This window comes from Neolamprologus brichardi, chromosome 7, assembly GCF_056152115.1.
Source record: "Neolamprologus brichardi isolate AB-2024 chromosome 7, ASM5615211v1, whole genome shotgun sequence".
NCBI classification, from domain to species: Eukaryota; Metazoa; Chordata; class Actinopteri; order Cichliformes; family Cichlidae; genus Neolamprologus; species Neolamprologus brichardi.
In genome coordinates this window covers 2,451,829-2,466,242 of record NC_142110.1, presented here as the reverse complement: position 1 = coordinate 2,466,242, position 14,414 = coordinate 2,451,829, and the positions used below count along the sequence as shown (strand labels likewise).

Here is a 14,414-nt window from a genome sequence, read left to right as displayed (position 1 = left end):
CGTGATGATCATTTTTGCCATAATCGAGCAGCCCTACTCAAAGCTGCAGTTTTGCATCACAGAAACATAAGAAAACGTTGCAGCTTTCCAGTATTTAGCACTTTTAACAACACATCACTCCCAGAACTACAGTAGCTATGAGTGTGACCACTGTAAGGTCACTGCTAAGCAGGCTAAATAAAGAATCCTGACACGTCAGGCGAAGCAGCTGAGTTTCAACTTTAATTGCCAAAAGTTGTTTCACAAGGGGTCACCAGAGGTCAAATCAGAGGTGACTAACAGAGCAGAGCAACTGTTTCAGCTGCAGCTCCAAGCTGCTGTGATGCTGAAACATCATCAGTGGCTTTCAATGTGCCGTCTAGCTGTAGGGAAAGAATCTGTATTTTATGACATGTTGCTAATAATAATTAATGATCAAGTGTAGGAATAAGTTGTCACTTACTGCCACAGAGGTGCTTTTTATAAACAGTGCAGTAATAATCACACAAAAATACTGACCGTAAATTGAAATGCACTCAAAATGGTTAGATATTTCACACACACACACACACACACACACACACACACACACACACACACACACACACACACACACACACACACACACAATCCATCATGGGCACAAACTTTAGGAATAAAGGAAATGACTCTCATCCATCAAACTGATACAGCCCCGTTTTGTTATCTACAGTCATAGAAGATGAGATGCAAATGGAGACCTACACATAACCACACACACACCTCCAGGAACACTGACAGCGTGGACAGGCAGTCAGTCTGCGTGTCTAAGCATGAATGACACCCGACAGTGGGCGGGCACCGAGGGCAGTGGAGCGAGGAGAGTTTTTTCCGGCTATAATAAAACAGTTTAATTGGATTTGTTCATATGCAGGAGAGCTAGTTGTCTGGATTAGCATATCAATGCCTTCACATAAATCGTATTTTCAAGTGCATTGAGCACTAAGCAGCGCAAAATTAATTCTGCATGATATGCCTAGGGGCTTGGCACGGTGTTTTTTCCATGCAGAGGACACCCTGACAGACACCAGCGAGCATGTACCAGTCACACTCATCCTGTATTTACACACATACAATCTATTTACGATGCACTCACACTAACAAAAGGCTGGAACATTCGCAACTTTTGCAAAACTGTTACATGAAGACAAAGTTTGCAGATGTGGTGACACCAACCCCGGCTGGCTTTGGAGCCTCCGGTCTACTGCAGCACATTTTAAACTCATAATCACAGCTAAAGGCAACTTACTCCAACTTCCATGATGCATTTGGCTTTACCTTTCTCCAATCTTTAAAGAAGTTCTCGCGGAACACCTTCTTGGTGGTGTACTCGTGGTCCAGCATCTGGGCAAAGAACAGCGCCACCTCTTCTGCCGCCAGGCTCAGCTTTACCTTTTTACCTGCACACAAGCAGAATCATTTTTAACAGCATTAAACCAACCAAGCCTTATTGTCAGAACTATACGTTTATCGAGCCGTGCTAGTCAAGAACACGAGCCTTTGGGAGCTCGGGGTCCTCTGAAGATCCACCACCCCCACCTTAGCTCCTCCAGGCTGTCAGACTAGCCCGTGGATACAGGGAGGTAGGATTAGAGGCAAGGACAGTGATCTACATTCAAGTCCACTGCTAGGACCAACCTTTAAAAACATGCACGTGCAGGAATTAACAGATCAAACCAAGTCCCCATAGGACCCCGTTTGCAGCTGGACTGCTAAACAAAGCAAAAACAATTACAGCCATCAATCAGTATCCAGCTTCAAACACGTCTTGAATCCTAAAGGCCCAATAGTGTGCGGCTAGGTGTTCTGTGTGAGCAAACAAAGTCAGGATGTGTGTACGCTAGCGTTCACAAAACTGTCTTAAAATTACAGTCCAAGCTCAGACCTCATCCTGGGCAAAGCTGTGTGGCTGCACCTTTATGCCCAATGAGCTGAAGCGACTTTATAAAGTGTAACCTGAACAAACAAACACACACTTTAAACTTCTGCAATATAAATGGCTCATAAGAAGCTATATAACACCCGTCAGGCTCCATCATATGTCCAATTCTGGACATTTGTACGAAATACAGAAAAAGGAACTCTTCTCCATTGTCTATGGGAATGTCCTAAAATTCAGGAATTCTGGAAAGATGTCACCAAGTGTTTGAAGTGTTTAAGGTTAAAATCCCCTTAAAGGCTAAACTGTGTACTTGGAATATATCCAACAGGATTTTAGCAACCGATAAAGCAGACTAAATCACTGAGGAGCCACTGCACTATGCTGGACAAGTATGGATGCAGCCTCCATGGGACTCTGGAAGAAGGAAATCACAGATTCATACATTGCCATGGGCAAACAACGGCACTTTGTGAATATCTGGAATCCATACATAGATATCACAGGGAGTGGAGGTTATTCATGGGCAGGGAGGGATTTCTTTTTTGTATCAGTGTGAGAGCCGTGTTCATTTCTACACGTGATCTTGATGCAGGTCTGAAGTCTGGGTGTGTGAATGTGAGGGGTTTAAATATCTGTTTGTATTGCATAAAGACAATTTCACAGGACTGCATGAATACCTTTCAGAACTGCAATGTAACATTTCATTATTTTTTTTCCAATAGCAACTGATGATGTTTCTTGGAAAGCACTGCTCTTCTACAAAACTAAGCCGTGACCAGAGCAGCACACAAAGAGGATGGAGCTTTGGCCTTGGCTCTGGAAGGACACTCATGAAGGTTTGATAATCAGTCTAAAATCTTTCTAAAAGATAGTTTAATAAACCTTTTTAAAAGCTTCTGAAGAAACATCATTAACAGACTAGGGCTGCCACAAACGATTATTTTGATAGTCGACTAGTCACTGATTATTTTTGAAATTAGTCGACTAATCAGATCATCATCCATTGGACATAAAACTACAGCTTATTGCACCAGCAGCATCTGCTCTTATATAACTATCATTAGCTTACAGCTTTATGTGTTTAAGGTCTGTGCTAACTAAAAATAAAGACAAGATGATAGTTTATTAAATTTGAATGAAATTTGCAGATTGTTTCGGTGAAGTTTAATAAACTCCTTGCTATCTAAAATATAACAGGACACCGGAGTAAATTCTCGAGCATCTCACACTTCTGATAATCAGCCGTCTGCTTGACGTTTATTCAGCTGTGTAAAAACTATAACTTTAATCTCAGCCAAACCGATTTACTCAGGAACAAATAAAATACTAAAAAAGCCAAACAATAACATTTTTAAGTTATCTAAGTGACTTATATATGTTTAACCTGAGTAGTGAAAGATGGCGGTGGGTTTGAAAACGATTAGCGGGAGTCCGGTGTTCTCACGGCTCTAGTTAGCCTAGCCCCCGGCTAGCTATCGAGCCAGTGGGTAACAGACGTCTCCGAAAACGTCGGAGCGCTTTTGAAAATATGTGGTGTCTTGATAAACTGACCAGATATTTGAGGTTTACACAGCTACATTCTCGCCTGAAAATATGTTCAACGTTTATTTTGTGACCCAGAAAGAATAATAAGAGTAATATTAAAACTAACTAGCTGCCTCCATTGTTGGAAACTGAGCTGGGCTGCGCTATGAATTCTGGGACACAGCTTCTTCTTCTTCGGGGTTTAACGGCAGCTGGCATCCTTGTACATGCAGTGCTGCCATCTTCTGTTTCAGTCCGTTATTACACTCTTAAATCCTACTACTTATTCCTGCGTCTTTTGTGATCTTACAAAGCTTCAAACGACGCGTCGACTATTAAATCAGTCGTCGACGATTTTGATAGTCGACGTAATCGTGACTAGTCAACTAATCGTGGCAGCCCTATAACAGACTATCCATCACAGCCTCTCAAATCGACACTGAACCTTTTTTCTGTCTAAAATTGAACTCACTCTTACATTTTATTGATTTGATACATAACTGGTAAACCTAGATTAGGAATACGTACAATCATGATGTAAATTATTGGCATAAAATGAAATTCTTGTATAATTATTTATTCATAATTTTTCTAGGACAACTGTAAAGCTCTCCATAAATGAGACCTACACAACGCTTTTTGTACACGAGCTGATTCTGGCTTATAGAGTGAGGCAGACGTATCAGTAAATGATGTCGGTAATGTCTGACTGCGCTGTATAGGAGCAGAGGAGCCTACACTGAAGTGCATCTAACTTCTAAAATCATTTAACTCTGTCTCAACAGTATCGTTGTTTCAATCACACACTCAACTGACCATTATAGTAGAAGTGAACATGGTCAGGTAAAGGCTGGTACTCAGGGGGAAAGTAGGGCCCTTTGTGTTCCAAGAACTTCCATTTCACCCCATCTTCATACTTCTCTTCCTCCCACCTGACAAAAACCAAGATGATAAAAAAAAGTACAGATGCATCAGTGAAAGTTAAAATTGCACTTTGTGTTTATATGTGTGGGTGGGAAGAGTGTCCAGATGAAAAGAGCACTCCCCAACCATCTCCAGCGGTTCTGCTCCTCCTCCTCCTTCTTTTTGATCTTCAGCTGTCTTGCTTCTTCAATCTCCTCCTTTGTCTTCTTACTTTTTTTTGACACTGCCTGCTCTTCTTCCTCCTTCTTTACCGTCTGTGCAGAAGAGAGAAAAACACTCACCATGAACTGAAACATGTTTCTCGTGCTGAACTTGTAAGTGCAAGATTACCCCGATGGAGACAGAAGTTTACCTTTTGTGTTCTCTTCTTTGACGTCTTTGTCTGAGCCACTCCATCACCTTCTTCTTCGAGATGACGTTGCTTTTTCTTCTTCTTTAGGCTGCAGACAACATGGGAATGAAAGAAACTAATGGCTTACATACAAAACTAAGTGAATTACTCATGAAAGGTACATTTTTCTGCAGCAGTTTTCAGTAAAAGTGATCCTACATGAAGAAAAGCCGATGACAAGGATTTTTTCTGGACCTGGTCAGACTTACGTAGGTGAATTAGCAGAATCACTGGTGCCTTCTTCAGGGTCATCTTTAATTCTTTTCCTTTTCACTCCTTTCTTCTTTGCTGTAAAAGCATCATCCTCTGGTTCCTGTTTCACAGATTCACTGAACGACAAAAGGAACCGTTTTTAGCTACAAATGTATCCACTCTGTAGCATCAGAGTTACGCATTTCTGCTGACAAATTAGCATAATTATTAAAATACTCATTCCAAAGTGCAGCTCTAGTGTTGTGTAACTTAACAGCAAGCCTTCAAAATTATATTCACGATTTTTAATTTAAATTTTTTGGACCCAAGTCGGACCTTATTTTAGTTTTTTAAGACTTAGACTAACACATTTCTGAATTCTTATCAAGTGTTTTATATTTTATTCATTTTTAATCTCACTTGAGTAGATGGTTTTGTATCAACTTAATAAAGTTAATAACATGCAGAATAAAAGCTTGATGGCTTATTTTTCACTGCTTGCCTCCAGTTTGGCGTAGAAAGAAAATCTTTAAGCACACCGCGATGACTCACTGACCATAATAAAATCAAGCATAATTGTGGTAATTGAGTAAAATTAGTGACAGTAATGATAATGACATAATGACAGCGTTTAGAAATTTTAAAAAGGAGAGAAAAAAAAGGAGTAATTACACAAGTGCAAGCCTGGATTTCCCTGCAGAGTGAAGATTTGATGGGTAGAGAAATGGCCCAAATTAAGAAATCAACAAATTACAGTCACTGCTGCTAATAAAAATTAGTTTTCTCCTTTTCCTCCCACAACATTCTGGAAAAGAACAAAATGCAGAAAATGTAAAGCAGCGTAGCACATAATTGCCAAATTGGCTTACTGATCCAAATTACAAGGCACTATAGGATCAACTATTCACTGTGCATTTATCAGGATAATCTTTCTGCTACAGCAGGACCCTGATGCTTTCAGATTGAAGGTAATGAACCTTTCCTGGGCTTCTCAGGTCTGTGACTCCATCCGGTCACTGCACCCAATACCGTATGAACTCAGGCAGAAAAACAAAGATATCCGTTTTACAATACAATTAGAAATAAGTACCAGAATACCCCACAGAATAAAACAAGTATAGAATCACCAATTAACCCAAGCTAACGTCTTTGGACTGTGGGAACGCCGAGTACTTGGAGAGACTCAACATGTGACAGAAAAGTGGACTCTGTGCCGGACAACCTATCACACTGTTGTGAGTTTCAGAAACACTCAAACAGAACACAACCAGTAATTATCATCATTAGTATTAGTGAGTCTATGATAAGTTGTGTTATTGTAGCTACTTTGACATAAATAGTCATACTTCTGACACTTCTACACTAACGACTGCACCTCCAAGAACTCTGCTGTTAAACTCCTAAAGTTTGCAGATGACACCACCGTCATCGGCCTCTTTCAGGATGGTGATGAGTCTGCATACCGGCAGGAAGTTGAGCGGCTGGTACTCTGGTGCAGTCAGCACAATCTGGAGCTGAACACTCTTAAAATTGTAGAGATGACAGTGACATCCCTCAACTCTGCTCCCCCTCACCATATCAGACAGCCCTGTGTCGACTGTGAAGACCTTCAAGTTCCTGCGTACAACTATCTCCCAGGACCTGAAGTGGGAGACCAACATCAACTCCATCCTCACAAAGACCGAGCAGAGGATGTACTTCCTGAGACAACTTTGAAGTACAGTCTCCCACAGGAGCTGCTGATCCAGTTCTACACTGCAGTCATTGAGTCTGTCCTGTGCTCCTCCATCACAGTCTGGTGTGGAGCAGCCACTAAACAGGACAGGAGCAGACTGCAGCGGACTGTACGGGCAGCAGAAAGGATCATCGGCGCCCCCCCTGCCCTCCATCCAGGACCTGCACATCTCAAGAACCAGGAAACGGGCAGGGAAATTCATCACAGACCCCTGACACCCTGGACACAGACTTTTTGATCTGCTGCCGTCTGGCAGACGGTACAGAAGCCTGCAGACCAGGACCAGTTTCTATCCCCTCGCCATCTCCCTCCTAAACAGTAGAGGTGGGAATCACCATACATCCCACGATGCAATATTATCACAATACTTAACGCACGATACGATATTATTGCAATTTTTTAAAATATTTTGCGATATTCAGATTCTGTACATAAAGGTAAACTTTATCAATATTCATTTTCTCTAATATCAAAGTCTCACACTCAGTCTTTCTCTCATTTCAGTTTTATTGTTGACAAACTGAACGGTTTGTATTACAGTCTAGTCCAACTTAACTGAATCAACCATCTGGTACAATTATAGCTATTCTGAACTATGCAGTTTATGAAAACTATGCAGCCCCTTCAGCAACTGAAGAATTTGAAAGTAAATTAAAACAAAATAGAATTTTACATTAAATAAAAAAGTTTTACACTTAATTAAAATAAAACATGTCTTAAATTAAAATAAGTAAACTGTCATGTGTATTAAACACATTTGGACAGTGAAGGAATGTCAGGATTCTTGCTCAGAAAAAGGATCAACATGCTCTGAAGTCAGAGCACAAAAACCTTTTTGCAACAAAATATCGATTTCTGCTGTCCCTGTATCCATACATTATTAGCAAACAAAATATCACCATGCTACAAAGTATCCATTTTTTCCCCCACCCCTAATAAACAGTTGACCTGTCACACTGCTCCCACTGCCAGACTGCAACTGCACCTTATGCACATTCTGTAGTATTTATTCCACCTCATTTCATTTCTGTATTTTATGTATATAAGTTTAGATTAGTTATTTATAGTTGGTTTACACAGCTTTGTGCATGTATGTGTATGCATGTGTAATGTGTGTATAGACACGTGTGTGTTTTACATTGCTGTGCTTGAGAGCCTCCATCTACCGGAACCAAATTCCTTGTATGTGTCTGCACATATACTTAAATAAACACGACTCTGATCCTGATAAATCAGAAGCTACATCACTGGAACACTTTAGGCATATTTGCAAAGCTAATTCCTACAGTAACGTTCCAGTTGTTGTACACGCTGTAGACAATAAGACACCTTTATATGTCATTACTGACCTTTATGGTCCATCGCGTCTTTAATCAGACATTACAGTCATTTTCATTGTTGCACTAAAAATTAGTGAATTTAATGATTGCCTATTATGAGTCAGAAGGAAGCCAGGCATTGAAGCAGAGATGATGTATGAGCTTTTCCTACATTTTAACAATATTAAAATCCATCCATTCGCTTCCGCTTATCCTTTTCAGGGTCACGGGGGGCGCTGGAGCCTATCCCAGCTGTCATAGGGCGAGAGGCGGGGTACACCCTGGACAGGTCGCCAGTCTGTCGCAGGGCTAGCACACAGGGACAGACAACCATTCGCACTCACTTTCATTCACATCTTGTGGCAATCTGGATTATCCAATTAACCTATCCCCACAAGCTGCATGTCTTTGGACGGTGGGAGGAAGCCGGAGTACCCGGAGGGAACCCACGCAAACACGGGGAGAACATGCAAACTCCACACAGAAAGACCCCGGCCTGATGTTGGAATTGAACTCAGGACCTTCTTGCTGTGCGGCAACAGTGCTAACCACCGTGCTGAAAAACAAGACATCATTCCCAAAGATTTTTTCCCAACTGCTCACAGCCGAAACATTGCTTAACATGAAGTCATGATCCTGACAGAAGTAGACGTCAGCAGTTTATTTCATAGTATGAAGAGAAGGATTTGAGCCGAACGCAGCCGAGCTGAATAGATTAGTTAGTGAAGGTTCACTCTGTGAGGGATTTTTAATGTAACGTGTAATATGCTCGCTTTAGAAAAACGATGAAAGGAAAACGCTTTATCTGTCGTTCTCTTTTCAGTCAAACTTTGCAAACGTAAGAGTCCCGAGGTCAAGATGTTCAGTTCAACTGCTCAATGAAAGGAAAAAAACGTCACGCTAGTAGAAACGGTTATATTTTTGTGGTATACTGCACCACTGAGCAAAATCCATAAAAAGCTATAAAAAGGAGGTTGGGTCACTGTGTGCACTGACATTTACGGTCTGTGGTTCGAACAGCCTTATGTTTCTTCACTAACTCTGCTGCAAGGCCTTAACTTTGCTCTCTGCACGAAACCCACTCAACTAGCACAGTTACCACCTGAGCCTTTGTGGGGGGAGAGAAAAAAACCCTAAAGGGAAACATTAAAAGCCAGAATTTCACAAAACGTTTTTCCATATGACATCTCCTTTGAAATGTCACTCAGAATATTGGGTTGGGCTAAATCCACATCTGGGAAATAATCCATTAACAACTGTATGGAAACACTGCTGTGAAACCGATTTGACGCAGCGGGCCTTCGGCCACAGCCTGCCATCCTGGCAACGCCCCGCTGAGCATCAGACTACTCAAACTATGCAGTCTCATTTATTTCACAAGACAAGCCAAAGATATTTGTCTTCAGTGCGCAGTAAAATTAATTTCCTGAAAGACAACATAACACTGTAGAAAATGGGAATGCTTCTGTCCAGGGACCCTGAACATCAAAACACAAGAATTAATTTTTCATCACCTCGGGAGGCAGAAGAAAAAAAAAAAAGGAAACTCTGGCACAGTTACACCAAAGCTTAGTGAGATTACTATCTCAGCATTTCAACAGTGATCCAGTGCTGGTAGCAGGACTTTTACCCTACCTGATGCTGCTGGATGATTCAAAATTCTCCATCTTTGGTGTCTTGACCTGAGGGAATAACATACATTAAAGCTCAAGGACAAAAAAAAGTGTGACTCATTTCTTTCACATCTCTGTAAAAGTGCTGCACCTCGAGGTTACAACAAGCTTGGGCTTTTCTTAAATAGCAACTTTTTCCCAGAATAATCAAGATTCCTTACAATGAAACAATATCTACAGTCCTTAAATCTATAGCATCGGGTTATGTTACACACTGTAGGGCTGCACGATTAATCGTTAGAAAATCGCGATCTCGATTCATACTTATGTGCGATCTCATTTCCAAATGACAACGATTTAAAAATAATAATAATAACATAAAAAAAGACGACGACGATTGTACCGCATTTTGATCCGGGACGTAATCTGCATGAAAACAAGCGCTCACTCTTCCTGCTCAACAAATGACAAGGGCGGAGCCTTATACCACGTGATACAGAAGCTGGCTGCTAAAATTAGCAGGAAAAACAACGGAGAGCACGTCAGGGATGACGAGAAAGTGACAGGAGAAAATCCGTCCCGGTCAACCACCCAAACATTAATAACGGGAACCTTATACAGCGCTTCCTATACCCGTCGACCTCCCGCAGGCTATTACTTATCACCTGACCAAAGATATGGCTCCATCAACACTGTGCAAAACGAGGGATTTAGGAAAATGATCAACACCCTAGACAAACGCTACACAGTGCTGCAACTATTTTTCTATTGTTGCACTACCTGCTCTATACACGCAGTGTCGAGCAACGGTGGAGACGCAATTACAAGCAGTGCAACATTTTGCAGCAACGACAAAACGTGAGACATTTGTTGTTTTTATGTTTATTTATTGTTTTTATGTTCAGTCTCAACTGTTACGAAGTTGATGTGCAGTTAATAAGTGCAATAAATATTTATACTGGAAAAGAAAATCGTGAGAGAATCGTGATCTCAATTCTAAGCCAAAAAATCGTGATTCTCATTTTATGCAAAATCGTAAAGCCCTAACACACAAAGTACTGTTATTAATATGCAAACAGTTAGACCAGAGCTTCCCAAAATGTGGGGGCGCAGAGCCATTGCGGGGGGGGGGGGGGGGGGGGGGGGGGGCGGTATGAAAAAGGGGGAAAAAAAACGCTTGGACACTGCTAGCACGGGCGCCCACACAAACGCAAAGCAGGAGATGAAGCATCGCTGAATATGTTTCCAAACCAACTTCATTCTAAGCCAAAGACTAGAAAATATGGTGAAGCAAATCTTCCCTTTGGCTTCACCTGCACAAGTGCTGAGGTAGGTCTCCCTGCAGGATTGGTTTTCCCTTCATCGGGGCTGTTCAAATCACGGACAAACAGTATCCCACATTCAATCACTGAGTTATAGGCGGGCATGAATGATCCCTCCCCACTGGGTCACATTTCAGTGGCTGATAGGCCACTTTTTAAAAATTACCTTTTTATGAGATTTCCTTTTATCCATGTTCTCCGTTGCTTTAGTTGGATTTGGGCTGTTCATCGGGATGCCATGACAGACGAAAGGAAAAGAAAAATGCTGTTAATGATGCCGTCTTTGAAACAAGACAAGTCAGAGCAGCACTGCATTAACAGTTAGAGCTATGCTGTTATCAAGTGAAGGCTTGAGGGCATATTAGGATGACGTTAGACTCGTATCCACGCCGAGATACGATTATTCTGGACAGACAACACTACAAAATGCCACCAATCAGACAAGCAGTGTCCCAGAGGAGCCTCCCACAGCCCTGTGCCTGCTTTTTTTTGAGTTGTGACCTTTCCAACCTTCAGAGCAGGATGCCAAATGAAACTGAGCTGTAATTACTCCTCTGTTTTTTAGATTACAAATCCCCAGCATCTGAATGAGGCAGTTCGCCAGTTAAAGCAGGAGCCACTTCCTCATGAAAATTAGTTCCCTGAGTCTTGTACCTGAGAAGGATAAGTTGATCCTTTATCAGTAATTCAGTCAGTGTGCCATGAAATAACACGAGGCTAGCTGTCACAGAAAGCCGTCCGCTCTGCTGCCAGTGCCGCTTACAGGTGTCTATTCATCTCTCTGCTCTCATCAATTACACAAGCCAATGACAGATCACTCCACATTCATTTGTCTGCTCACATATGCATGCTAATAAACGCATCAGATATCAAAGTAAATTAATTTATTCATATGAAGATGGAGTACCCACTGTACACAGTGAAATTAATGCATGCACTCAATGGCATCAGCCTGCGTGACAGCTCAGCCAGTGTGAGCAGTCTTCCAGTAACACTGTTTCCCCCCATTTAGCGGCACCCATACTGCCATATGGCTCAACTTATTCATTAACATTTTTTAATCCAAATTAATTTGTCTCCACATTCTACAACATGAAAGGCAAAGCTCCCTGCAAAAACCAGCTTTGATCTGGTCCCTGTGATGAACAGATGTTGGATGTGCTTCAGTCAGGTCACATGCATATGTCATCTAGGAGCTGCAATCATGACACGGTGGCTCGGGGAGCTGATTTGATAATGGCCCCTCAGTCTCTCATGATGGAATAATGATAAAGTGTTCGCTAAACTATGCCTGTCACATACATGTGTGTATATATAGCTTTCCAGCAGACACACGCAACACTCACCTCTTCTTCATGTTATCTCCCCCAGCTCCTGCGCGTTCACTGTCACTCAGTCTTTTCAGTTTCGTCGCTTTGTGCTTGGCCTTCTCGTCTTCTTTAGCGTCCTTCTCCCGCCCCATCTTTCACACGTTCTTTGGCAGAGTACAGAGAACATTAAATAGTACATACTTGCAACAAATAGACCAGGAAAAAAACATGCTTTACAACATTTAGTCGTTCTGTAAAAACGTGGCCTTCGAAGTTAATCAGTTAGCTAGCAAACTTCAACAACGCCGGTGAACTTAAGAATACATTTGTTAGCTTACACCGAAATTTCCCTTCAGAAACTAATAACAAGCAGTAGAAGTTCGTACTATCAATAAACTTCCTCAGCACTTGTAGTTTTAGGAAATAACGGGTTGCTTTCCGTGTGCAGTAGGCTACAAACATTTTACGCGGTCTTAACGAACAGCGCTGAATCTCGCCTGGTTATTTCGCGTCACACCCAGCTGACTTCTGATTGGGTGACGAAGTTTGGTGACGCTACACCTGTGAACTCTCTTTACGGGGCAGCCTATCTTACCTGCTGGCAGAGGTGGGTAGAGGAGCCAAAATTGTACTCATTAGTAGCACTACCTCAACATAGTTTTGCTCAAGCAAAAGTAGAAAATGGCTCAAGTAAGAGTAAAGAAGTATTTAGTAAAAAAGGCTACTTGAGTACTGAGTAACTGATCATAACATCTGATTTAATGTTCAAAAATGAGATAATCAGACAGACAAAAATATAAAGTTTAGCCCAACTTTGCTACATATAAATAACATGATTACAAAATAATACATCTAAGCAGAAGAAACACTTTTCCAAATCAATTTTTGTTCAATATAAAACACACACACACATACACTCCTGGTGCCTATGGTACGACAACTTTTCTCCGTGCCCCTGGTACACTGCGCAGAAACACCTTGCCCCACACACACACACACACACACACACATATTAGAATTGGGTAAAGTACTCCTAGTGACAATATATGGTGTTAATTGATTTGATCTCCAAATGGCACAACAGGCTCAGCAGATAGAATAGAATTAAATCAACAAACTTTATGTACAAACAACAAGTGTCACTTTGACACAAACTGTATGTTTGTGTCTGTGTCTCAATCATTTCTGGTTTAAACTTGTTTATCATTCATTCAGTGAAGTTACTCACACTGACTAGAGTAGCCAGCAATCTTTCTCAAGTAAGAGTAGCGATTTATAATAATATTACTCAAGTAAAAGTAAAAAGTAAAACTACTCCTAAAAGTAATTGTTTTCCAAAAGGTTACTCAAGTAAATGTAACTGAGGAAAGGTAATTAGTTACTACCCACCTCTGCCTGCTGGTAACATGTAACTATGGTTTTTCCTGTAGCTAAAATAGTCACAAGTTTAAGTGTTTGCAACTTTGTACAAACTTTGAACTTGGTATTGCCCCCTGCCCTTTCTTGCATTAAGGTAGCTTTGTATCTTTTTTTTATTATTTAAAAGTCTTTTAATAAGTGTTTTTGAAAAATGTTCCCATCCTGGAGTTCGAACATTGGGGTTCTTTGACATTATTTGATCTGACAACACTGGAAAGGATGGCACGAAGCATCAACGATCGAGATGATTAGAAAGTGATGAGTAACAGATAAATATGGAATATTTTAAAATGCTATGCAAAGCCTTGTGACATTTGCCATGTGGCATGTTAATAATGAAATTCTTGGTGCTTTGCATTGAAAATAAAAGCATCCATGGTGCACTAAGCCTACCATATATTACTATGAACTGTATCTGAATAAACTACAAGAAAAAAGTTACACTCGCTGAAGATTAAGCTTACTTAAACCTTAATTAGGCAAGGATCAAGCTTCTTCACATTTAAAACTTCCAGTTTTGATGCCGTTTATCATCTTGACACTTGGTTTTGTCACATGGTTGCAGGATCATTATATCTCAACTGTCAGTCTATTTTTCTATTCAGTCCAATCAATTTTCTTTGCTTTCTTAGCCCATCCTTTACTAACACAAGAATGTATTACTTTATGTTAAACCCAGAAGCAAATAGCTAGAGTATATCATTTGTTTTTCCTGAACCTTTGTGGATATGATTTGAAAATATTATCTTTTTAAAAACATGTTTT

The 14,414-nt window shown here is 40.9% G+C and overlaps 1 protein-coding gene across 5 annotated transcripts in view; it reads right to left on the bottom strand.

Annotated features, from left to right (window-relative positions):
- Positions 1-12,733, bottom strand: part of zgc:173742 (DNA topoisomerase I, mitochondrial) — a 31,514-nt gene extending 18,781 nt beyond the window's left edge. For 3 of the 5 annotated variants that reach the window (XM_087842811.1, XM_087842808.1, XM_087842812.1), the window contains exons 1-9: positions 12,617-12,720; positions 12,267-12,394; positions 11,087-11,141; positions 9,621-9,667; positions 4,949-5,068; positions 4,701-4,788; positions 4,475-4,602; positions 4,241-4,356; positions 1,297-1,418 (exon numbers count right to left, since the gene is read on the bottom strand). In XM_087842811.1, coding sequence (XP_087698937.1) covers positions 1,297-1,418; positions 4,241-4,356; positions 4,475-4,602; positions 4,701-4,788; positions 4,949-5,068; positions 9,621-9,667; positions 11,087-11,141; positions 12,267-12,382 — 792 coding nt within the window. In that variant the 5' untranslated portion in view covers positions 12,383-12,394; positions 12,617-12,720. Of the gene's footprint in view, positions 1-1,296; positions 1,419-4,240; positions 4,357-4,474; positions 4,603-4,700; positions 4,789-4,948; positions 5,069-9,620; positions 9,668-11,086; positions 11,142-12,266; positions 12,395-12,568 lie in introns of all 5 variants that reach the window. The other 2 variants (XM_087842810.1, XM_087842809.1) reach the window with 2 other exon arrangements.
- Between the last annotated feature and the right edge of the window lie 1,681 nt (positions 12,734-14,414).